We start from the raw sequence: 27046 nt of genomic DNA on the forward strand, positions 1-27046 counted from the left end.
CAGAGCATACTTTTATTTCGGCCTTTGCATACCTTAATGCTGTTAACAAATGAAGTAGTGTCCGGTTTCATCGCAGTGTCACACAAGCACCCAGTAACTACAGATGGGAGCTAGTGGCCTTGGACTTGGACCTTGGACCACACGTCTCTAGCTGATGTGACGCAGGCTTGTTAGCCTGGGAGAGGATCCTTAAGTGGTTTTTGTGCTTTCTGTCATCGGCTAACCACATAACAGAAGAGTCTCACATGGGATTTTTCACCTGTTTGCTATTTATAGTGAGTCCAAGGTCAAAGAATACCAGCTGCAAGCTGTGACTCGTAGCATTTCCCAGTGCATACTGTCTGCCAGGCTGCTGAAAGGAACATTGGATCTTACTGCTAGGTAGTGAAGGTCTCCTGAAATCAACCTCATTATGTTCATTTTGACACAGTGTTATATATTTATTTGCTTGGTTTTGCATGCCTGCTTCATGCAACTAAATTAAAAGGATTAGTTCACTCAAAAATGAAATTTTTGTATGGCTTACTCTCTTCTGTCAAATGCAAAAGGAGATATTTTATGCATTTTATGCATTTGAATACTGAATAATGTTGGTTTCTCTTTTCCAGACAGTTACGATTAATGGGAACTGAAGCTTTTAAGCTTCATACTACACATAAAAGATCTCTAAAAATATAAAAGTGATACTACGTCATTACTTACTCAAAATCTTCCAGTAACTAAACTCTTAATTTTAGAACCATCAATCATGAATCTTGAATGACTCTTGAGTGACTCGTTGCAGTCATCTGATTTAAAAGAACTCTCTCATTAATGTTTCAAGAAGAGCTAAGACAGATGTCAGGATTTTTTTTATTTGTAAAAAATTATTTAAATTTGCCTTATTATTTGTATTGATGTATTTTTTTTTTTAACTTATTTATTATTATTGTTTTATTTATTTGTTCATTTTTTGCAACGGTATTGTACAGTATGCTTCAGAAGTTTTATGCATGCCTTAATACCTTTTAATTTTGAGTGACCAGCATGCTATCCAAAATATCTTCTTTTGTGTTCCATTGATGAAAAAGGCTTAGAACATGATGACCATATGTTTATTTAAGATTTGCTTCATTTATCAAATTCTTTTTAATAGTACTCATTTCCCTGTTCAGAAAAAACAACAAGAACAAAAAGTCAAATTTTTTTAACCTGTAATGGCTGTGTGAAGATTGATTGGTAATGGCTTGTCAACACACACCTGCGCAATAAATCCAGTATCTGAGCCCAGCAAGAGCTAGCCTGAGGCGAAAGTAGTGCCACGTCCCTTTGGGTAGGAGACTAGGCTTAAAGCCCTCAGAGCATATTGAAATGCCATGTTCGGCAGATCCCTCATTTGTGAGGCAGAAATCACCAACTAACTGTGCAAAGAGAGATTTTCAAATGGGATTTCTCAAACTCTAACCTTGTAGTGCCGGAATTTCAAATGAGATTTCGCCACCTGCTAGCGTGCTAGCATAAGGGGGGATTCACCTGCTGTGTGGGGGGCAGGGTTTATCAACCATTAACTACTGTTCACATCAGCGCAGTTTCCCGCCAAACGGTTATCTCTACTCGCCCACCTGCCTTCCTCGCCGCTTTTCGTAGCGAAGCTTCGGCTAGCAGATATTTGCAGTACAGCGTAGCACGCCTCACCTGTTAATCAATGAGCTGTTACACCGGGCTTTACCACTGACAAACCCTTATATTCTTGTCAAACTATAGTACTTAACACTATGTGCAGGCAGTGCTATCTCCTGCTGGATTAGTTTGCTCTTTAGATGCTTGTCAGATTAGCTATATGGTGCTATGGATATGCTATCCTCGCGATCAGAGGTGTTTATTTATGTTGGCCTCTGTGTTAACTCCTGGTAGTATCTGTTTTCTCAAGCTTGATAACTAAGGGGAAAAGGTCAGTGTTATTGGTCTCTAGCGAGTTTTATTAGGGAGGTAACAAAGGATTCTTGAGAATTCAAACAAACCTGATTCTCTAATCAGTGTTCCCACACTTTCTGACCACACACTTTTCCATGACCTTTTCAATGATTTATTTTTACTGGAAAAGTATTTTGTATAAATAATTTTATAGAGATTGCTGGGGTGATTTAGATCTCCAATGAATTACTTTTCTTATGAATTACTTGTTTAAATGAATAATCTTATTAGGGTGCAGATTTCTTCAGATAGATCCTCAGCAGACAGACTGATGTTATCATGCTGGTTTGCAGGCAAGTTTTATTTTAAACAAGCAATCACTTAAAGCAAAAGTCGAAGAAAAAATACAAATATTGTATTATATTATCCATCCATTCTCTAAACTGCTTGTCCTAGGGTTGCGGGGATGCTGGAACATATCCCAGCATCTCAGGCTAAAAGCATTATATTATATTATATTATATTATATTATATTATATTATATTATATTATATTATATTATATTATATTATATTATATTATATTATATTATATTATATTATATTAAGGAAAGGGAAGTGGTGTGTGGCCAAGTATGGTGACCCATACTCAGAATTTGTGCTCTGCATTTAACCCATCCAAGCGTACACACAGTAGTGAACATACACCCGGAGCAGTGGGCAGCCATTGCTGCGGCGCCCGGGGGGCAGTTGGGGGTTCGGTGCCTTGCTCAAGGGTCTCACCTCATGGTATTGAGGGTGGAGATAGTGTTGGTTATTCACTCCCCCACCTACAATCCCTGCCGGACCCGAGACTCGAACCCGAGACTCAAACCCACGACCTTCAGGTTACAAGTCCAACTATCCATTAGGCCACGACTGCCCTATAATATAATATAATATAAATGCAATATTATATATATTTTATTTCCATGACCTTTTCCAGATTGTCCTTGGCCTTGCATTGCAACCCTGACTGAAGCTCCAATACTATCAAAAATAAAGCTCTGTATTTTTTTAACCAACAATTGCAATATTCTAAAGAGCCTATAATATAACATGAGAACTTTTATTTTTTTATATTCTTGATTAGAAGTGGGTTTTTTTTTTTTTGGGGGGGGGGGGGGGGGGTTACCATTTAATAAAGTTGAAATATAAATGCATTTAAGGAACTCCCTCTGCTCTGATGTTGTAGTGTTTGTGTATGTATACAGGAGCAAGAACTCTTATATTGTCTTACGCTGACCGATGCATGTACGGTTTCATATTTTGCCAACATTGCATGTGAGTTTTCAAGTGAACGTTTAGTGTAACACTGAGATGAGTCTACATTGTGGTGTCTGAACTGATCGAAGGGCTTCTACAACTCGTATCTCAGCCAGTGAATCAGCAGAAGCAAACACCAACGCCAAATCCACAATGTAAATAAATCAACATTATTGGGGTGGACAGATAAATATCATCTTTAGCCAAGAAGACAGGAGGGAAGGCAGTGGAAGCCAGAGGAGAGATGAGTGTTGGATCTTTGAGAGTCTAGTTGACAGCATGTAGAGGGCTCGAGTAAATCCTGGGCTCAGAGGAGCTGCAGTGTGAAATAGAACAGCTTACACTCACACTGGGGGACTTCGGGACATCACATTCCCGCTTTCATCCATCCCTTTCTCTCCTTCTCTCGCCTTTTTCGCTCTTTCCTCCCTCTCTCCCTTTCTCTCTGGGGCCATGCTGTGTCTCCTCTGATGCCCCATAAGAAGAGCAGTCACGGTCCATTGAGCTGCATGGACAGCAATTTGGTTGAGCTGCGCTCAAAGCTCAACTCATGAGTTTCTTTAGGAATAGTGTGACAAGAGTGTTTGTGTGTGTGTGGTAAAAGGTTTAAGGTTGATGCTGGAATCTCAAACAATTTATTCCAGAGATTTTGCTGTATTTTAATGCTAAATTGCTAAAGCAGTGGGTTTGATACTTCCCAATCGGTCTAAAGAAAGCTTTGAGCTACAGACGGAGCCCCCAGGCTAAAAGGACCCTGTGACTATACATTCATATGGATATGTGCGTGTTTGAAGCGGTTTTTGTGAAGCACAGTCTTTTTTTTTTATATGTATGTGTCTGTTTGAGTCTGGCATTGCTAGTTTAGCCGTGCATGCTAGCCCATTAGCATGTCAATTTGGTGGCTTCCCTCAGCCTGGGTTAGGATTCCAACTTTTACTCTGAAATTAATCACAAATCACTCCCACAGAGAGCTTCTTAGAGAGGAAATACAGCCCACTGTGACTGAAACTTTGTTTCGAAGGGAGGAATTCATTTTACTGTGAGAATTTTTCATCCTTTGTTCTCAGTTTTGTTAGGATTGGTCGTTTTCCTTTCACCCCACTTTATTTTGAATGAATATCAGAGCTTTATTTGACCTAGCATTGTTAACATTAGCTATTTCCTCAGTGTTTACATGTCGTACTGGCGCTGTGATTGAATAAAGTCTGAGAGAGAGAGAGAGGTAGATGAGGTTAAGATAAAGGCACAAGATTCCATTAAATTTGGATTCACTTCTTTAGTTGATATATTTAGCCGTTTAGTGAGTGATCTGATGAGTATTGATTCAGTAGAGTGGAATCATTGCTGCTGGGGTGGACGGCCTGTTCACACAGCTAATCTTTCCATTTAAATTATACATCTCCTTTAGAGCAAGCGAGCGAGAGAGAGCAACGCTGTGTTTCAATGCCTTCCTATATAAATTTTGACCACTATTTCTATGCATAATGGAGAAAAAAAAAGAATGGGGCCAGAAAAATTGTATTAGGTAATCAAATATTTAGAAAGATTACCTTGAGGTGTGTGCCGAATGAGACCGGGCCACAGTCAATAACAATCTTTATCCTCGCTCTTTCCGTGGGCCTGAAACTAGGGTGTTTGTGCGAAATATATAAATATTTAAATCTGACTTTTAGCACCTTGGGCTTTTTTTCACTCTTTGTTCCAATGTGGTCGCTCGCGACTTATTTTTTACCATGCCTAGCCTGAGTTTGGTTTTAATGTTCAATAAATGAGCCATGTCCTGGCTTCTAGTTCACACACACACACACACACACACACTGGCGCTCTGCAGTGCTGATTGGCAGTCATTGTGCTGGAGGGTGAAATATGACTCTAATGTGTTTATCTGTAAACTGTGCAGTGTGCGTTATAAAGTGCCATTCTCGCTCCATACGACACAGCTGATTACGACGGCCTCGCTTAGTTTAGCCCTCAAGATAGTGAGAAAATGCGGAAGAGGAACGACTCTATCACTCCTCTTTTCGGCCCGACGGCATCAAACCGTGTCCGTTCGATCGCTCACTTCACATCACCGCCACGGGCGGGTAACTATTTCAAAGCGCTCTGACCATTAAGGATGGCGCTCTGCATGGTAATAAAACAATGAAACAATTAAAGTGTGTTTATGCGCGCAGGAATTGCTTTTTAAACAGGTTTTTCATGCTTCGCCGGACTGGGAGGGTGACTCTGTTCCACATTGCCGCCGCTAGTCTTACGAGAATAATCATATTATGGACTAATCGCTCGCGCATGCTCGCACTGTATGCTTGACCAATCAAATTAACAAGTCATCAAAGTGAACTTCAGAGTAATTTGCTTTTCTGGTCCGGTAAGTCAGACTCCCTATCTGAGCCACACACGCGCGCGCATACACGCAGTGGGATACACTCCTGGGAGAGCAGGATGGGATCAGTGCCATCAGTAGCTTGTGGAGTCTCAGTGGTGAAACACACACACTCATAAAGAGCTAACCGTTCAGGTGTACAACTATGCAGAGCAATGATTTCCCTTGTGCGTGTGTGAGTATTATAGGAGGAATTCGTGTCGGAGTGTTTAAAGCTGGATTTGTGGGTCGGAGGGGTGCGACTGTGCACATCTGTTGAGAATTAGAAATCGAAACCTATTTACAGAGCTTATGTACGTAAACTCAACCTATGTGTTTGACGTGAAATCGAAACCTTTTTCACTGACAGTCTCTTTTTCGACTCTCTGGACTGAAGCATTACAGAATATGAGCCTGAGCCTGTTTACTGAAGCTCTCAGCAGACAAACTCTAACAAGACCTGGAAAGAGAGAGAGAGAGAAAGAGAGGGAAGGAAAGAGTGATGGAAAAAGAGATTGTATATCATGCTCAAAGTGTGATTATTCTCTCTCTCTCTCTCTCTCTCTCTCTCTCTCTCTCCTTCTCTATTCCTCTCCCGCCCTCTCTGTCCATCAGTGCTGTTCATGATTAGAATGAAATCGAATTACTGCAGGCATGAATTTACCCGGACCCTATGGCACTGCGATAGATAGATAGATAGATAGATAGATAGATAGATAGATAGATAGATAGATAGATAGATAGATAGATAGATAGATGGAGTGACAAAGAGTGTGATACATTCAGAGGGAATCCGTTGAGGTTATTCTTAGGCAATAGTGTATTATGGACTGCCATTACAGTCAAATAAATGTGAATTTGGGATTTAATTGAATGGCGAGATAAGAAACAGAAATAGAAATGATAGACATACTGGAGAGAGAATAGAGAGAGAGACTGAGGGAAAAGAGAAATGAGTCCTTCGTCTGTCACAGGTCTGATATATAAATATATTGACCCGCTGTATTTTTTTTCTTTTCGCCTTCGGCCTTTTATGGTCGAAATTAGCCCATCCGTCTCGCTTTTCTTGTTTTCTTTCTCTTTCTTTCTCTTCTGTTCTAGTCCAACTGTGCTGAGTATTCATTCATGGAATTAGCAGTTCAAAATTGTTCATTTTAACCTTTGACCTTTTACAGGCTGAGAGGTTCTTCCTTACTTGAGTTTTTTTCCCTCTTTTTTTCTCTCTCACATGCCAAAAACATTTATTACATATATATTTTTATGTATATATTATTTTATGTTTATTATTATCACTTATTTTATTATTTTTTTATTCTTCTTAGTAAGAAATAAGTTGAGGAACATACAGAATTAGATTTTACTTGTAAGTTATTCAAAGAAAGAAAGAAAGAAAGAAAGAAAGATTTTTTTTTTAAAGATTTAACTTTTTTTTTTTACAAAAGATTTTACAAAAATATTTTTGAAAATAAAAGATTAATTTTAGTTTAAGGTTTGCTGTACAATAATACTGATCTGTGTGGGTATATTGGTTTGATCTTTTCCTACAAGTTACTTATAAGCCTATAACGTGTGACATTTTCATGCTGAAAACAGTCTGCCAGCATCATCTTGTGAATTACATCTATGTGCATCTATTACTGTGCTGTAAGATGTACTATCAAAATTAGCATAAACGAAGAAGAAAGTTCTCATTTAAATATGCCATCCTCATGAATATTTGATTAGATCCTAGAGCACCTCTTCTTACAAGTGTGAATTCAGGTGACTGCGGCGTGGTGGAACCGGAATGGCCTCGTCTGCATATGAATCCAACTGTAGAATGGAAAGCCAGCGTGCCAGGATTCAAGTTTCAGTGCTTCTTGTTCATTCCTCAGTGATGGCTCAGCAGCGATGACATTGCTTTCTTCGTCATTGCTGAAGATCTCATCCAGCACACTACTGTGAAAGCCCTGAAGAACAGATGAGAACCTGGAGTCATAATCAGCGCAATGGACACAGATCATCATTATGGTCCTTCTAAAGGCACATACTCTGAAAATGTGAAAATGTGATGATGCCTGCTTGTGCTTACAGTTAGAGGACGTCTGTGTGTTTATGTGTCCACTGGTAAATTATTCACCATCTCACCACATGCTGTTCTTTTGAATTGTGGTGTCTTTTCAAAACACTGTATCACAGGGCTCTCAAAATAATTGGAAGGCAGTTGTATAGTTGTACAACAATACAACTACTGAATTTCACCTAGTTAGGATTACACTGATTTTTAAAGTCTTACCGATTCTGATAATTCTTTTTATTTTATGGCCAATAAAATGTAGATATTTAAATATATTATATTTAATTATATTCTATAAAGCGGAAATTTATCAAATAATGAACTGAACTGATTTTATGCAGGAATGTACACAGCAAGAAATCACTCTTAAAGAAATGGTACTCTTCAAGAGTGATTCTCTTAAAGCATGAAATATTTGGCATCATTTTTGCTGCCCAGTTAAGTTATATATAGATTATTGCAAATTAAGTCTTAAAATAGGAGGAAACAAGCATCCACAAATAAACATCCACTATTGGCCAATAACTATCCAATTGTAGTGCACTAAGTAGTGTTCTCTATATACTGTACTGTACAGTGAAGAAGGGGGCGATTTGGGAAACAGCAATGGTGTTGTCTGTTGTCTTTGTTTATATTGTTCTTTAGGCCAGTAATAATCCATGTGTAGGGGAAAAAAATTATATGTATTAGGCTAAAAACCCATAAAGGGATAATTCACCCAAAACTGAAAAATCTGTCATCATTCTTTTTTTCACATCTCCTTCCATCCTATATAACATTCTTTCTGCTGTGAATCATTAACTTTTGTGGATATTTTGAAAAATTGTATTTGCCTATTCAGTGAAAGTCAGAGCTGTCCAAAAACAACATTGTTTACACCATTAACTTTAATTTTATGGACAAAAAACACACAAAAAATCATATTTCATGTTCTTTAGAAAAAAGTATGTTTTGGAGCAACATAAAGGCTGAGTAAATGATGCCAGAATTGTTATTCTCCCCATAAAGGTTTAATCCACCCCCCAAAAAAATGAATTTCGTCATCATTTACTGTTGATAACCAAACATTTTGACATCCCACCAACGTTCATTATATGAAAAAAAAAAATACAGTCGAAGTCAATGGGAACCAAAAAAGTGTTTACCAACATTCTTCAAAATATATATTTTTTGTGTTCAAAGAAAGTCATACAGACACATCGAGTAAATAATGAGAGAATTTTTGGAGAGAACAATCCCTTTAAGAGAACAGTGGGATAACATTAAAGGCCAAACCAAATTGTGCCAAAGAGTTGACTCACCCATGGGCCATAAAAGATGGCTGAGAAAGGAAATAGGAAGAGAAAATGGCCTTGTAGCAGCTCACTGTCTCCTTTCCTTCACCCACTATAAGTGAGAGTCATCCTCTGCTGCACCAAATTTATTTATGATTGCAGTCTGGAATTATTTACGACATAGGAAGTCTGGACATTTGGAGAGAATCCATCCTCCAAACACCCACATCCCCACTTTAACACAAAGGGCAGTTTTTCACCTCAGGAGATGGAGTTTGAAATGACCTCTGTACAGACATCAACAGCTGCCTCGCTTTTCCAGCCCATGTACACACAAAGACACACTCGTTCTTTCTCTGAAAGGGAACTGTATTGTTAGGGGAGCTATTCTAATTAGAGTTAATTACCGCAGACTCTCTCCTCTCTGTGGTAAAGTGAGCATTCTGTCACACGACGGTAATGGAGACGGAAATAGAAACCGTCGACTGGGAGACGGAATGTTTGAAGGGGATTTAGATAGTGAGAGTTTGTGTGTGAGTTCCTGTGATGTTGTGTCTCAGGTACAGGGTCTCGTTTTACCACATCAGGATTAGTAGAATCATTATCTGTCACTTTGACGGACTGGTTTGTACATTTTCCATCATGATCTATTTTTATGCATCAGTAAATTGTTGTAATGCTTGACATTTTTAATGTGACTTTTGATATCAAGATCTCTTTTGCTTTTCCCAAGCGCTGTGTTCTTGATATTTTCTGTTTATTTCCTCAAACAATTCCTTTCCTACTGGTTCCTTGATCAATACTACGTTATGACCTCTAAACACTTTTGCCATAGTTCATTTGTTTGTTTGTTTGTTTTTTCACATTTGCATCACACAACCAACTCCATGTTTATGGCTTTTCTGAGGTAGTAAACTTGCTCAGTAGCCCTCCTGGTACAGCATTGCACTTGTGATGCAGAGTACTCGGGTACGACTACAAGCCCTGAAAAAGCATGAGTCACGATAAAAGAAGTCAAAGACTTTTCGAAGCAAACTAAAATGGCATGGTTGCTTCAGTAAATGCATTTTTATTTAACATTTTCTTGGCCTGGCTTAAGTGTTGGTGGTATATTATTTTTTAAATATGATAGAGCTTTAACCTTTTAACTGACAACTACTCACCAGACAACCAACTTAATAAAACATTTCCAGATTCACATGAATCTCTTTTAGATACACTTTAAGAGCTCACTGGACATTTCACAAAATATGCAACAAAAAAAAATAATAATTTTACAGAAATGTTGCCGCAGGCATGGCGACAACACTATAAAACTTTATTTTCTTCACCTTTAATCCCAATTTTAACTGTGAGAATGTCTGCGAGTCACAAGGGACTAGATACCTTTTTTTAATTTGTCAGAATGACAGAAAGCATATTTTTTAAATTTGATAAATGACTGAAAATTTGACACACTGGCTTTGCTGGATTTCCTACAAATCAGGCTTTGCGACAAACAGAGGGAGGAACGGACAGAGATAGAAGCGGCCAAGAGAAGGAGGGAGAGAGAGAGAAACAGATTGAGGGAAACTGAGAGAGGGCGGCTGGGAGAGATGAAGCGGTCAGTCCAAGGAGATAAGGAGGGAGTTAAATGAGAAATGCACAGAAGAAAAACAGATATTTTACATATGGTCCAGTGACAGCTCAGAGGGAGGGAGAGAAAGAAAGGACAAAATGAAAAAATAACTGCAAAGATATAAAAAAGTTAAATATAAAGGAGAGAATTGAGCAAACAAGGATCCAGCAAAGGTACAGACTGTATAAAAAGGAAAAGGATTTGTATGACCCTTGCAAAGAGCACAGGGCTACAGTGACTGTATCAGAATATGTTATCAGGTAACCTAGAAAGTGTGGTTTATGTGGTAAAATGTAAATGAACTGATTTTACTGAAATAAAAACATATAGAATGGTTGGATCTGCCTGAAAACAATTGGTTACAACAACTAAGGTCATTTTAATGGGCAAATCAGGTAAAAAAAAATGTTGCCTAAAGGTAGCGACTGCACATTTGTACTTTATTCATTGTAGTAATACTATGGTACTTTGATTTACTGCTATACTGAATTTTCACTATGTTCAAGGTATTTAGTAGTAGTAGTTAGCAGTAGGGATACTAATATTTAGTAGAAAAACTATTTTTTTTTCTTATAATCTTTCTTTTATTTACAACTTTGAAAAATATTTTTACTGCGTATTACAGTATAGAGGCTATTACAGTATATTTAGATAGAGATGAAGGGGTTTTGTTTATTTAAAAATGTATTAATTTTATTATTATAAAATATGTGTCCAAAACAATAAAAATAGCATGTCTAAATAAATGAAAATATAACATCAATTGTTTTGAATGCTAGAAATAAATTTAGGCATCACAACATTAAGTACAGTATAACAATAGATATTTATTTTGAGATCTGTTGAAGTTACTTTAACAGAATTATACACAAAAAGTAACTTAAATGTAAAAATGAGGAAATGAGCATGCATATTTAAATATACAACATTAAATGTTACTGAAAAAAAATCTTTATGGTACTGATATGGTATAGCTATATTGTGCATCCTTTCAAAGTAGTTCATATAGTAGTATGATGCTTTTTTGTAAGTGGATAAAAATTGAGTGGTGAGACTGATGAAGGAAAGTGTCATTATGAGGGATGGGGAAAGATGAGTATGATTTATACTGGAGGAGTGAAAACAAAATGACACATCCATTGGCACACAGGGAAAAAAATGAATAGAAGCTATGACATCTGTGTGTGTGTTTATTTGTGGGTGCTGTTTGTGAACTCTACCATACGGTCATATCTTACCTCCAGCATGAGTGAATGACTTTTTCTCTCTCTATTGCAGTCTCTTTATTGCATCTTTGTAACATTGTGTGATCTCTGTAACCTTGTAATAAGGTGAAGTGTCTCATATTCTATTCCTTGTTCCCCATTATCCCTCAATATTTCCTTCCTTTTGCTGTTTTGTCTTTATTTTTCTCCTTTGTGCCAAATCAGCTCTTCATTAGTGTTTCTGAATCACTTCTTTATCTCTAGCACATCTATTTCCTTCTCTCCTTCTCTCTCCTCTGTGTTACTGATACGCTCAGTTGACTTTGCTTTGCATGTTACCATAAGGAATCTGAACTTGTTCGAGTTGTACATGGAGAGGATGGGTTTTTTGTTGTTGTTGAATGGAGTGGACTATAAAGGGGCTCTGAAAGTGTCTCTCTCCCTCACTCTCTCTTGTTCTCTGATATAACATTTTCATCCCCTGTAGCTGAGAAAGAGGAAGGCTGCCCGCTGACAATGGAAAGTGAGGAAAATAAATAGAGAGGGAACTGTTTGTGCGTATGCGTACGGTTTCAGTATTTTGTATGAATAAGCTCTTTTTCTGTATTTTAGACCTCATTAGCTACATGGGTCATAAATCATACTTGAATTACAGATGTAATAAACCTCTGCTAATAAATTTCATATGTAAAAAAAGAAAATCTATTGCCTTAACATAATGTTCTCCAATATGAATCGGATTATCGCCTTCGTCAACCTTTGAAGAGGATATTGGTATGCTGAAGTGGATTTTTAAGAGAAAATGGAGAAAAATTGGACTAGCTAACACTAGTTAGATTTCTTAGATTAATTTATAAATATAAAATGCAACTGATTGTGTCTGAATTCAAATGAAACCAAATACATCTGTTCTCAGATCATGATCTGTGAAAATGTAAATTAATCACATTTTTGATCAAACTGTCATTTTGCTCCCTGTCACCTTTCATTTCCATCTGTTCCTAATATATTTTTTATGGAAAAATGTAATTATGTTGTGATGGTAACGACAGCACTATGGGGGGCAGACAGAATCTTTTTTTACAAAAAATAGACACACAGTATAAACCAAAATAATAATAATAATTATTATTATTACTACTATTATTTATTGGTTGTTGTTTCTGTTGTTATTTTAATTATATATATAAATATATAAAATGATGATAATGTTAAACTGCTACCATCTTTAAAATATGATTGCCATTTTGGAACAATTTAAAGGGATTGTTCCTATTTTTTTATTATATTCTGCAAAAAACTGTTACAGTGCTATTAAATGAAAAAGTACAGCATTAAATGAAAAAAGAACTGAAACAACAGTAATAATGAGTTTAAAGAAAGAGAACGACAGAGGGCAGAGAGATGTCTGAAAGAGTGCCCAAAAAAAACAAAAGACAACCCAAGACAGATGGAGGATGGAGATACAGAGACAGACAGATGCGGAAATGAGAGCAAAAAGTGACAGAGTAAAAGAAAACTAGTGAAAGGGCAAGCTTTTTAAAAAAAAAAAACCCAGCTGAAACCAGTCTAAGCTGGTTTAGGCTTGTCAGTTTGCTGGTTTTGGGCTGAGAGACCTTCACAAACCAGACACGACCAGAAATTCAGACTGGTCTAAGCTGTTTTTTTTAGCAGGGGTAAAAAAGAAAAAGAAGTAAAGAGAGGTCAAAGACACAAAGGCGTGTTGTTCACCTGCATTGTTTGATAAAATAATGTTCCATTTGGTGGGTGAAAGACGTTAAAATATTTATCAGAAAGACATACACAAACAAACACACTGTGTTTTCCCTCCTCATTTTGTCTCGCTGCACACTTTCACATCTTTCACGAGAGGATATGGCAACATTAGACATGTGGGAGAAGAGAGAGGCCAGCGAGGTTAATGGAAACACACACACACACTTACAGCGGCGTCCTATGTGCCATTTACTCCGGCTCACGTGTCTCTGGGATTCTAACTCTGTCAAACTGAACTCACAGATCACACATTTCTCCCTGTACATCCTGTTCGGCTCAGAGCCGCTCATGGACCGAGACCCGACTGTGTAAATAGTGTTAGTGCGAGTGTAAATGTAGTTTAATGACGGCCCTGCATCTGTATGTGTGTGGGTAAGTGGGTGGGCTCGGGTTCGGAGAAAGCGCTTTTAGAGTGAGTACTTGAGACCATTACACTGCTCCAATCTGCTCCTTTCTTAACCGCCGTATTGATTCTCCATAAGAGCCTCCAAACTACCAATATCCAGGGCTGTAAACATGCCACACGCGGGAGCGCGTGTGTGCGTACATGTGATGAGGTAGAGGGTTCGCTTTGGATCAATGTGAGGGTCAGAGGTTAATGTTTTGAAACTACAGCTCGATAAAGGTGTGCTGATTTGTCATTTTTAGCGGATTGAGAGCGTAGGAGATTAAATGAAACTGTGAAGTTCAAGTGTCTTTATTTACTCTGCCTTTCAATTTGTTTTGTCCTCCAGCACCAGGTTGAATATAAAAGAGTCACTTAATTATGTTAATCCACATTTAAGTCTTTTTGTATATTATCCCCAATACCTCAGATGTCTCTTTCTCTCTAAGGACAGAAACATGCTTGACTCAAGTATGCAAATGTGTGCACTGAGTTATGTGGCCGTCACAAACCTTAGGAAGGTGATAGAGTTGCCTCTGAATATTTGTGCTGTTAAAGTGAATGTTTTAGTTAAAGGTAAAAAAAAGAAAAGAAAAAAAACACACACCTTTAAACATGTAAACCGCTTAACTTGCTCAGCAAAATTAAACCAAAAAAAAAATAAATCTGAAGATAGATGCTAATTTACAGTCGCCTATGCAAACTTTGGTCCTAAAACTATAAAAACATTGACATTAAAACATTAACATGAACTTAAATAAAACATTTTAATACAAATTTCATTTCAGATAGAAATATTTCATAATTTTGTTTATCTTAAATATTTCATAATTTAGTTTAGCTTATATTGAAGTACTAAAATAGCAAATAAAATAGCAATAGCTATAAAATAGCAAAATACTACTTATAGCTTTACTATAGCTATAAAATAGCAAAATAAACTAAAAACTAAAACTGCATATTTATTCTGGTATTTCAGCTATTTTGGAGTGAAAATATTTTTGTATTTATTTGTATTGGAGTGAAAATGTGTGTGTGTGTGTGTGTGTGTGTGTGTGTGTGTGTGTGTTGAAGCGAAACCTGTTGGGACTCACATTTAGGACTTAAGCCTGATGGACGCGTTCTCTCTCTCTTTATTTCAGCGTCCTGTTTCACGTTCTCTTAGTCTCTCCATCCCAGTTTCTCACTTCTGTTCCTGTCGTTCATTTCTTCATTTGCATTTCTCCTCTTCCTCATCCCTTCATTCCTCGCCTTCACTTCCCTGAATGTGTCCATCCATCTCTGTCGTTCATCATCCATCTCCTTGAGACACGCACGCACACACACAGTCAATGCTAATTCAATTTTAATTCATGACACATGGCCTGTACTGAAGCCAGATGCTTTTAGAATGGAACCCCCAGCTCAGACCACTACTTCTCTCTCTCTCTCTCTCTCTCTCTGTGTGTGTGTGTGTGCATCCCTCTTTCGTTGCTGTCTGTCTAACAGATTGTTTTAGAGATCCATTTAAAGATTCAGACTACTAGGGCAAAAACCAAACAAAGGAATGGAGTGAAAATGTTTCTGTTCAAAGGTTGCTCTTTCATAGCTCAGGAGACATAAATACTGTATGTTTTATCTAAAGCCATAGTTCACCTAAAAATAAAAATTTTGTGATCATTTACTCACCCTCATGTCTTTCCAAACCTGTGTGATGTTGTTTATTCAGTGGAACACGTGATACAATTTATTTTGTACAGTGGAAGTTAATGAGGTCCAACGTTGCTTGAAATATTAAAAGAACCACAAATGATTTACGTTTGGGAGGAGCCTAATCATTCAGTCCTGTCAATCATAATTACAAACCTATATAAGCAGCAGTCTTTGTGATGTCCCAGCGACAATTCTTCGCTCCTGGAATTGACCCCTCCACCTCCCTATCTCCTCCTCTTTTTACCATTAACCAGGACTGGATGGGCAGGCAAACTTAAGAAATCAATACAGATAGCGCTCACGTTATGAAGTGTTTGAATTCATATTGAAATCCCTGATGTTTCCTTGCAGATCTGAGGAAATTGGCAAATCTAAGCACAGTTTGGAACATTAAGATCTCTTATGAAACACTAGAGAAGAAATGCTTTTATTCTGGAGAAAGATCTGAAAAGCAGGTGACATTAGCTAAAGTTCCCATTTGCTGTTTGGTGTCTAGAAGAAACACCAGAGTTATTATATAGACCTTCCTTTGTGGTTATTCTTGCTATGACAATGTAACATACAAAGATAGAGGCATAATGGTAGAATTTGATAGAAGTGAAGTTTATATGACGTTTGCGATCAATATATTTGACAAACGTCTTCTTTATCTTGCCACCATGTCACCTTGGCCAGATGTACACTATAAAAATATCACGTGTCTATACTAACTAAAAAATAAATAAAGCACAAGTAAAAATTTTATTATTTTTTCTGATAGAGTAACTGATTTTTTAAAGGTTCTGTAGAAACCTTTCAAAACGTTCACATTAACAATGAGCTCCAAGGCTATTACTCAAGGGCATATGTGCTTCTTTTGAAGCCATCAGTCAGCATGGGTGTAACTGCAAACAAATTGCTAAATTTCAGGTGAAGTAGTACACTAGAGAAAGATCCACCAATCCAGCCCCTCCAAACCATCCAATTTATTTGATAAAATACAGTAAAAATAGTGATATTGTGAAATATTACAATTTAAAACAAGTGTTTTCTGTTTTAATATATTGAAAATATTTATTTGAATGCAAAGCTGAATTTTCAGCAGCCATTACTCCAGTCTTCAGTGTCACATGATCCTTCGGAAATCATTCTAATATGCAGATGGTGCACAGGAGATATTAAAAACATTTGTCTAATATATATATATATATATATATATATATATTACATATAACCAATTAATTTAAAATCAGTTGTTTTGTATCATGCCATAAGTTTGGGGTCATGTCATTATGCTTTACTCAATCCCTTATAAAAACATTTTTCCCAGTTTTGTTTATATTTTAGTTTTGAACCAAAGGTTATGTTGTGATTCATCTTAAAGCTGGGTGGTTTAGTTCATGAACTAGAACTCTTTATTGAAGAGTTTTATAAAATCCCTGTGGAGAAAATCAATGGGAAAACACTTCCAGAACCAAGGCTGCTGACAAAATGGGCGGTTACTGTTGCACTCGATATGGCCAACAGAGCTTATTCAACACATTTAAGACAACCTCATAAGGCAGGACAATGGCTAGCGGCCATAACAGCACATATGACATAATTAACAGGCTTTGGCAAAATGTCAAGTATGCACAATCCCAAAGTTATACAACGCAAAACAGATAATTGAGCAATCATTTAGCCTAAAAGCTTTGCTTTCCGTGTGTATGATGGGAGATCAACTGCCCCCAGCTGATATAATAACATATGTAATAACATACAAGAATAAACAGAGACATTGCCCACACACTCAAAGAAAGAAGGCCCAACAGACGCATACATTCTCTCTCTTCATTGCTCAGAGGGGAGCTGTGTTCTGTAAACTTACTTGAACTTGCAATAAAGAGAGCGAGGGAGTGAAGGAAAGATGCAGAGGAGAGCAAGAGAGCCATATCCTCATTGTCGTTCAGGAGAAAGGGTGTAATAAATAGTAAACCAAGGACACACGTGTGTGTGTGTGTGTGTGTGTGTGTGGTTCATTGGTCTCTGTGTAGAGGTGACCAAGAAGAAAATCGAAAATGGCTTGACTAAACTAATATATTGAAAAAGATGAAATACAGTGTCTATTGAAAATCATGTCTGCACCCTCTTTTTAATAAACAGAGTCTCCCAGGTTGACTTTAAACTTCAGGTATTGCTGACCAACATGAGAAAGTGACTCTTTATGCGCGTGTGTGAGTAATGTGAATTTATCTGTTGGATTAGTACAGTTCAAAAGGCTAAAACTCACCATCAGGCCTGTGACACTGAGCGACTGCGCTGATACAGAGTGAGAGAGAAGAGAAAGCATGTAGAGAATGAGCCGCGGAGAGGAGTTAAAGCAGGAGAGAGCGAGAGATTGGTTGGTTTTTAATTGCCTGTGGCAAATGGGCTTTGAAACGAGGGGAAGTGAGTGGAGGTGTGTGTGATTTACGCTCACACACACTCTGCTGATGTGAGGGGAGCAGTGATGAGGTTGGCCTTGAGAGCAGGTAACAGCGGCTGAACTCTCCCCCCACCGACCCATATCAATTCCTTAGCAGATTTAAAACCAACACACACTCATCCTCTCTCTCGGCTGAAACACTGATTCCGAGAAAGTTTGATTGATTTAAAAAACCTGCTCTGAACCCAGTGAATAGTAAGGGTCTGTTTGGCTGCAAAGAGTGGAATTGCAGATTAAATTTATCGGGGTGGTATGTGGCACGTTTGCAGCGGCTATGATGATCTATGATATGATAGCATCTATGATGCCTCTGAATTTAATAAAGTTTCAATAATTTACCGCTGTTGAGGAGGAAAGAAAGGACGAGCAAAGAGAAAAAGAGAAAGAGGGGTGAACAAAATGAGAACAGGGACTGACCAAATAATTAGATTGGAGACAAAATGGAGATGTGAAAGAAACATGGAGCTCTAAATACTATCAGGACAATCAAGCACCTATTTTTTTGAGGGTGCACTATAATGGCATTCTTGGCTATAGTGCCAGTCATGGAATAAAGAATAATTCAAATGTTTAAATAATAACATAAAATAAACCAGTACTTTCAGTGTTGATTTCTGTAAGTTATATTGTTACTGCAGTGGCAACAAGCGATTGTCTTTATGAGTGAGTCATTGAATTATTTACTCAAGCAGTTGGTTCAGAAACACTGATTCATTCAGAAATGTAATAAGTGATTGAGTCAATTAATCATTTTCTTAAGTGATTGATTCAGAAACACTGACTTATTCAGGAATGTAACAAGTGAGTTACTGAATCATTTACTCAAGTGATTCATTCAGATTTAACACTGATGTATTCATTCAATCATTACTGAATCATTCACTAAAGCTATTTGTTAAAAAATATTCATTTATTCAGTATTGTAATAAGTGAATGAGTCAGTAACACACATTTACGTCAGAAATGTAAGACGTGAGTAATTCATGGAATTATTTACTCAAGTGAATTATTCAAAAACAGATTCATTCAGGATTGTAACAAGTGAGCGAGTCATTGAATCATTAGACTGATTGGTTCAAAATACTTATTCATTTAGGAACGAAGCACACTACTTGTACATGTTTGGTTTGGCTTCATATGGAACTATTTTCATTCACAGAGCAAAATTAGACAAGGTAAATTGCAAAATTATATGAAAAATTTAAGTTACTTATTATGAACTTGTTCATTGAACTACTGTATAAAATCATGCTGTTGGCCTGAATAACAGCCCAGCTGTGAATACCTGCAAACATAACACATGATATTCAGAGCAACAGCACTCTTGCTCATGTGATACTTCTTAATTGACTTAATGCAGGTCTGTAAGTTAACTAAACACTTACTTCTAGTCCACAGTCATCAGTAGATCTGCAGGTGTCCTTTATAGAACGCAGCGTGTGTGTGTGTGTGTGTTAACGCGCCCCTCACATGTGTTTTGTCAACTGTTCGCAGGACAGATGCTCTCCTTTAATTAAACGGATTGAGGGGGTTAATTAGAAGTACAGAAAAGAACAACGAGGGAAGAGAAGAGAGCTGCTGTTTCTCCCGTGGTGCTGATTCAGCTCTGCCATCTCTCTCTCTCTCTCTCTCTCTCTCTCTCTCTCATTACAGATATGCTCTGTAGGCTCAATCATTCTGCACATATGTAACTATGAGAAATGTGCATCTTACTCACGTTCCGGATGAGGATTTTAATTAATATGTGTCCTAAAACAAGAAATGGACTGTAATAATGGGATTTCTTAGTGTACTTGCAACATTTGATTAATGAAGCGAACTAAAACGCTTATATGGGCAGTTGTGCTTCAGATGGTACTAGCCTATTGCTTTTCTTGGCTTTTGTTCTCTTGTAGAAGCTTGGTCTCTGTTCCTCTCTCTCTTGTAGTGACATTGATCCACTGAGTCTTGATCTTGCTCTAACCTGCTGTCCCAAAATCCCTTACTGCCCAGCTCAGCATCTTGCATCCTGGACCCACACAATCTGTCTGTACACATATACAATCACGTGAACGTGTGCATGTAGGCTACGTGCCTTCAAATGTTAGCTAAACAGTTCCAGTGTTTTGCTCTTGTAGACAGAGAACTACTCTGAGCTGAGGAGGAAATGTGTTGCAGACATTTTTGAAATACTCATTATTAATGATTTTAAATCTCCCACGGTGGTTAACGCTTACTTTCTTCATCGCCCCCTAGTAGATAAAAGCACAACTGCAGATTGCCTTCCGTCAGTCTTCCTCCTGTGATTGTCCTGTCAGCATCCCTGCACTCCTGAATGTTTGTAATGAAAGAGAAAAAAGCTTTTTTAATGCAATTAAAAAAAGGTTTCTTTTGTGTGATTTATCCTTGAAATACAAATAGAAGATTTATGAAGGAAATCTGAAAGGTATGCTTCATTTGTGTGGTCATAAAGAAAGTTGCTTGCACGTATACACAGGCATTGTTCTATAATCTGTCTGGCTTCTCCTGTCAGTCACTGTTTTTCTGTTTCTTTTCTTATAAAAATAAAATAAAACTACAACCACACTGGCAAACGTCGAAGGTTGATATTAAATGTTAACCATTTATTTAATTAGAATTGAAATGTGTTATTACAATATTTATTGGCAAAAACAATAATTATGATAATATATTTTATTTATTTTAAAATTTTTTGCTCTTTAATGAATTGTTTTGTTTCACAAATGTTAAATATTTACATTTTGTAGGCCTATAGTTTTAACAGCAGATTCTACTGTGACTTGCTACATGATTGGTCGACATGTGTTTAGTGTGTTTTGTGTTTATTTATTGTTTTCCCCTTGTCAAATAATACTGTAAACCTTTTTATTTTAACAAAAACTTATTTTTTTACTTATAAATTAGTAAAATGTGTGACAACTAGCAGTGGTTTTCCACATGGGACCTTCTGCAAACAGTGTGAGAATCTTGAAGAGATTATTATTATTATTATTATTAAACTGATCCGTAATACCAACAGTTTTGCTATTAACAATTAACAAAATGGTTATCATGTTTAATGATTTTAGCCTATCATGTATTGAATAGGTTACCATTTGACTGGAGTAAATATATAGATATATATATTACTTTTTTCCTGGATGTACGTGTGTGTGGGGGGGGGGCATGATACATTGCATTCACTCACCATATTATCATTTAAAAGCCAGAAGTAAGACGGAGGAATTGAATGAGAGGAGTGAGTGAGTGGGTGAGTGAGTGAGTGAGTGGGGATCAGAAACGAAGGGGGAGAGGCGTTAATGCAGCGTTTTTGATCTTCATTTAATAATTGAATAATAATCTCCCTGGAGAAGTGACCTAGAACTGAAGAAAAGAAATTTAAATTCATTTGGCATCTAAATACTGACACCTGCCGGTCAGTCGTTATTACTGCAATAACCTGCTGAGTTTCACTCCATCCTCTCGGTGTCTACTGCTGTGACATTGACAAACGAGTGCAGTGAAGAAAGGACCGCGGCTGGGGCTGAGAGCTGCTTTCACTCGGCGCAAACGCTCCTCGTTGTTTATATACGTTGCGTTACGCGCGTTTTCATCAGACTCCGTCTTGGAATGAGACTCATTGTCAATACAGCTGCGCACTGGAGCGGTATAACAATATATTACTACAGGTCCCAACACAGCCATCACTCGTCTCTCGCTTCTCCATTCTCACCTTCATTCTATCTCACAGGCCCGAGGGAGCTTTCCCCGAAATGCAAATTCTGATACAAGCTTGTACTGATTTTGCCTGAACTTCAGCCGAAGAAAAGGCATCCATAATCACGTGAAAACTTATTTTGTCCTCCTTTAACCTTGAAGGAAAAGAAACGACCTGTTTGCGTGTATAATAATTTACAACTAGCTGTTTCATCCAGTGTAATGATTATACTGTAAATGTAGCTATACATAAATAATCTAGTGCACGAGCTCCACTCAGATCACTGGATCATTTCCTCATGGAGAGGTCACTGGGGCTGAGATGAACTCTTTTTTGCTTTTCATTTTGGAGGAATGTGAAATCAACTGCACCTGACCTCTTGCCATTTTAAATCAGATGTGCTTGACTGATTCCAAATGTGAGGGCATTTCTAGTTGTTCTCACATTTAACTTGGCTGTTGGAGAGAGCAAATGATTGTTCTCAGCTGTATCCTTGTCCTGGTGTCAAACTGTGTGTTTTCACTGGTCATCTAAACATTTTATGTAATTTAAGCATATTTTGCAGCACTCTCAAGGTAGTAGGTAAAGTACAGTTTTTGGATGATAGCACTGTCCTGCAGTTTTAGTGCTAACTAAAAATAAAACAATTGAAAACCGTTTTTTCATTAATTAAAATAAAAATAAATTAAAATGAAACTGAAATTAAACTGAGTGAAATAAAACTGAAGTAACTAAAATTACTAAAACTGAAATAAAAATAAAAGCTACACACAAAACATCTACAATAAATAATAAAAATTACGAAAGCACAAAATTATAATGACTACTAAAATAATATGCATTTAGCAGACATCTACTATGCATTTAGTAGAACTAAGCAATTTGTCAGAGATTCAAAAATTATTTTTAATAATAATATCCTGCATCATGACAGCCAATACCTCATATTATAACTATTAATAATTATTCAAATGTTTAAAATGAAAACAATTGTTATATTTAAATATTGTGTTTAGTAAATAGTATAGTTTCTATTTTGTTTTCTATTGTATTGTTTTTATTCCTATTTCCTATTCTGTCCAATTTTTGCTCAAGGGAACAGAAAATTGGAGTACAGGAAATTGGAAATGGTTTTGCAGGTGCTTATACCTAAAGCTGTCATGTTTGCCTTTTATTTTTATTTTTTTCGGCTGGACATACTGTATGAGCAGTAGTTGACCATCTTTTGTGTGTTTCTTTGTGTCACCAGACTTCGTAAAGAGGGCTACACGGTGCAGGTGAATGTCAATGACTACCTGGATATCTACTGTCCTCACTACAACAGCAGCCAGAGAGGCGTCGCCGAACAGTACGTGCTCTACATGGTCAGTTATCGTGGTTACCGTACGTGTGACCCGCAGCTGGGCTTCAAACGTTGGGAGTGTAACCGTCCCCACGCCCCGCACGCACCAATCAAATTCTCTGAAAAGTTCCAGCGATACAGCGCCTTCTCACTCGGCTACGAGTTCCACGTCGGCCAGGAGTATTATTATATCTGTGAGTATATAGTGTGCTTCACCTCAGCTATACATGCTTCCAAGTCCAGTACATGTCCACCAAAAAGAAAGAAATAAGAAATTATAGTCTTCAAAAAAAGGTTTGGAATAATACAATAATAGAATAATTATTTTGCATTACTACATTATTTTTTACAGGTAAGCACTTCATCCCAGACCCCAGATTTTCATTATTAAATTAATAAAATGTGAAAAAGTGATTCAACATCGTAGTACTATTTGTTGCCCTGTCTTTAATATATGTTGACTATAAGTTAAAATGGAAAAAAAATTATAGAAAGTTAGTAAAATGTATATTTATATATTATTATAGCTACTGCAATAATGTTACAAACATGATTAATTGATTATTGCTAATGAGAATATTGGGAGTTTAATAATAATAGTAACAGTTATAATTATTATTATTATTTATACATTAAAATATTTAGTGCCAAGTAAAAATTATTAAAATATTACTAATACATTTTTATTTTTGTTGAATTGGTTTTTTTTTTTTTTTTTACATATTTTGTGTGAGATTCAACTATTTGTGAATATACAGTATAATGTTTTAACTCAGCTTAATTATATTACTATAAGTGCATTATGTATAATAATTAACATTATTATTATTACTACATATAATTAACCTATATCTGTACGTACACAGTGCTAACACTATGCACACTACTGTATCAGCAGAACCATTAGCATGCATTACAATATAAGTTACCATAATACAAAACTATAAGCTACAACTACAAGCTTTTTTGTTACTAGATACTGATATTTTCACTTATTTAACCTTTGGCTGTGTTCTTTGGATGTACAGTACTACAGAATATTACATTTATGAAACCTATTTCTGATGATTGACAGATGACTGACATTTTGCCGTTTTGTTTTAGCCACACCCACTCATCACCACGGCCGGAGCTGCCTGAGATTAAGAGTGTATGTCTGCTGCTCAACAGGTATCGACCTCTATCCATCCGTCTGTCCATCCATCCATCATTCCATCATTTCATCCATCCATCCAACACTTCTATTTTTCAGTCAATTGATCCACCTGTCAGCCCATTTATGAAGTGCACTCTGTCCGTGTTTCTTTAACTCTTCTATCTGTCTTTCTGAGAATTAAATCAATCTGTTTACGCAGAAAGCACACTCTCTCCCTCTCTTTTCCCACTAGGTTTCACATCTAAATGTTGTTGTTTGGCACTACAGTGATTCCCAACTGAGGGTTCCTTGAAAAGATTTTGATTTTGCTTTGTTAAACCTGCATTACCATTCAAAATTTAGCGGTCAGTAAGACTTTTCTTCAGAAAGGATGTGTCAAACGTAGTAAATGTTACAAAGTATTTGTATTTCAAATAAATGCTGTTCTTTTGAATTGTATGTCCATAAAATATTAAATCAGCACAGCTGTTCTCAACTTTGATTATAAAAATAATTCATGTTTCTTGAGCACCAAATCAGCATGTGAGAATGATTTCTGAAGGATCATGTGACACTCAAGACTGTTGTAATGATGCTGAAAATTCAGCTTAGCTATCACAGGAATAAATACCATTTTGAAATATATTAAAATAGAAAAGAGTTAAATTTGAACTTTTCACAATATTACTAATGTTAAAATAATTTTTTCAAAAACATTACCAAAAAAATCGTACAGACAGCAAATGTTTAGTGTATATAACAGAATTTGTGAGAATAAAAAAAAAAAAAATCTAACTAATCTAGTAAAAATTACTATTTAAAATGTCTTAGCTAGCTGAAACAATATCAAGCTGAATACAGTTTAAAAGAAAAACATACTTACATATATAAGGCGTTTGTAGTATATATGTATGTATGTATGTATATGGGGTTGGGAAACACTGCTATAACTTGCTCCCTTGCTCCTCCTCTGTCATTTCTTCCCTCTCTCTCTCTCTCTCTCTCTCTCTCTCTCTCTCCCTCTTCTCTCTTGTTTCCAGGTGCTGTCAGGATTCATGTCCCTCTCACAGTCAGTTTGCTGGCACTGAGTGTTATTTTAACCCCTCACCCTCTCTTTCTGTCAGTGCTCATGTTCATTAATAATAATCCAGTATGTGAGAGAGAAAGAGAGACCATACTGTGTGCTGTCTTAACCTCTGCCCTCTCTTGGAGTCTCTGAGATCTTGTGTCGTGTCAAATCAAATCTGTTAGTCCTGCTCAGTCAGGTTTGAACTCCAGTGTCTTGAGTTCAAAGGGATGAAGCAGGGCTGATGTATTTATAAGGATGTGGAAAATTACATACTAATGAGCTGACGAGATGAATCAGGTGTGTTAGATTAGAGAGATAAAATGTGCAGTCATCAGAGGCCTTTAAGACCAAGATTGATAACCACTGAGATAAAAAGAATGAAACAAAAAAAGTAGTAGTTTTGAGATGCAGTTTTAAAACTTGAACTAAATACACCATCTTAAAAAACACAATGTGTGTAATGGGATGCTTAAAGGAACACTCCACTTTTTTTTTTAAATAGACTCATTTACAACTCCCCTAGAGTTAAACAGTTGAGTTTTACCGTTTTTGAATCCATTCAGCCGATCTCCAGGTCTGGCGCTAGCACTTTTAGCTTAGTTTAGCATAGATCATTGAATCGGATTAGACCATTTAGCATCTCGCTCAAAAATTACCAAAGAGTTTCGATAATTTTCCTATTTAAAGCTTAACTCTTCTGTAGTTACATTGTGTACTGAGACCGACGGAAAATGAAAAGTTGCGATTTTCTAGGCCAGTATGGCTATGAACTATACTCTCATTCCGGCGTAATAATCAAGGAACTTTGCTGTCGTACCATGGGTGCAGCAGGCGCAATAATATTATGCAGCACCTGAAAGTAGTCCCTTGTAACTAGTTATGATATAGCTGGGACTACTTTCAGGCACTGCGTAATACCATTGACCGGGAGCAGATAAGTAAACGTAATGACACCACACAATAGAGGATTTTTGGACAAAAAAAGCGCTTGCGACAAGCCGCGAATCGGGAATCAGGTGTGTTAGATAACGGAGACATACAAAAGATGCAGGGCAGGGGACCTCCAGGACAGGTTTGGGAAGCACTGCCTTAGACAAAACAGCTGTTAGACAAGTAGTTGAATAGTGGACTATTGTTTTGTGATTCATGTCCCATCCTTTTGCTGTATGTTGCCTGACCTGGGAACACTAACTACCCTATCACTTTCTCACCGCTTCGTATGACCTAGAGGAGCTTACAAATAAATTCCCAAGTGCTTTTAGAGCATGTATAAGATCCTTCAGAGAGAGGGGAGAGGGTGTGTTCTGATTCTCCTTTCATGTCTTCCAGCATCTGATTCAGATGATGAGCCCCAGCCCACAGAACCAGACTACACTCTAAGACCCAACATCAAAATCGATGACCTCGGTGAGTTACACACACAACAGACGGACCACACTGACACTTATACATATGCATATAAATCACTGACTAAGTTGACATTTACACCCAAGGTTTCTGTGGCATCCACACGCCTCTTTCCTAGCTACACAGCAAGCTCATAAATCACGCGTGTGCGTTAGAGCATATTTATTGTTATAAATTAAATTGGGTAGCAAGTTACAAAAGCCAAATCCACTTCATGTGATTTGAATGAGTAATAAAAATGCATATGAGATCAACTCTAATTTGCTCTTCCTGTGCACACACCAAACAAACACAGCAGTTATCTGTTAACACACATCTGAGTGACACTAATGAAGCCACGAGCTAAAAGGCAAACGAAGCGTGAGCTGCCTGGCTATAGTTAGCT

At 37.0% G+C, this 27046-nt stretch overlaps 1 protein-coding gene across 1 annotated transcript in view; it reads left to right on the plus strand.

Annotated features, from left to right (window-relative positions):
* Positions 1-27046, plus strand: part of LOC306887366 (ephrin-A3-like) — a 56886-nt gene that overhangs the window by 21465 nt on the left and 8375 nt on the right. Inside the window, exons 2-4 of the mRNA XM_079445038.1 lie at positions 22958-23244; positions 24155-24220; positions 26584-26661. Of these exons, the coding sequence (XP_079301164.1) occupies positions 22958-23244; positions 24155-24220; positions 26584-26661 (431 nt within the window). The remainder of the gene's footprint in view (positions 1-22957; positions 23245-24154; positions 24221-26583; positions 26662-27046) is intronic.

This window comes from Barbus barbus (assembly GCF_936440315.1).
Source record: "Barbus barbus genome assembly, chromosome: 21".
Classification (NCBI taxonomy): Eukaryota; Metazoa; Chordata; class Actinopteri; order Cypriniformes; family Cyprinidae; genus Barbus; species Barbus barbus.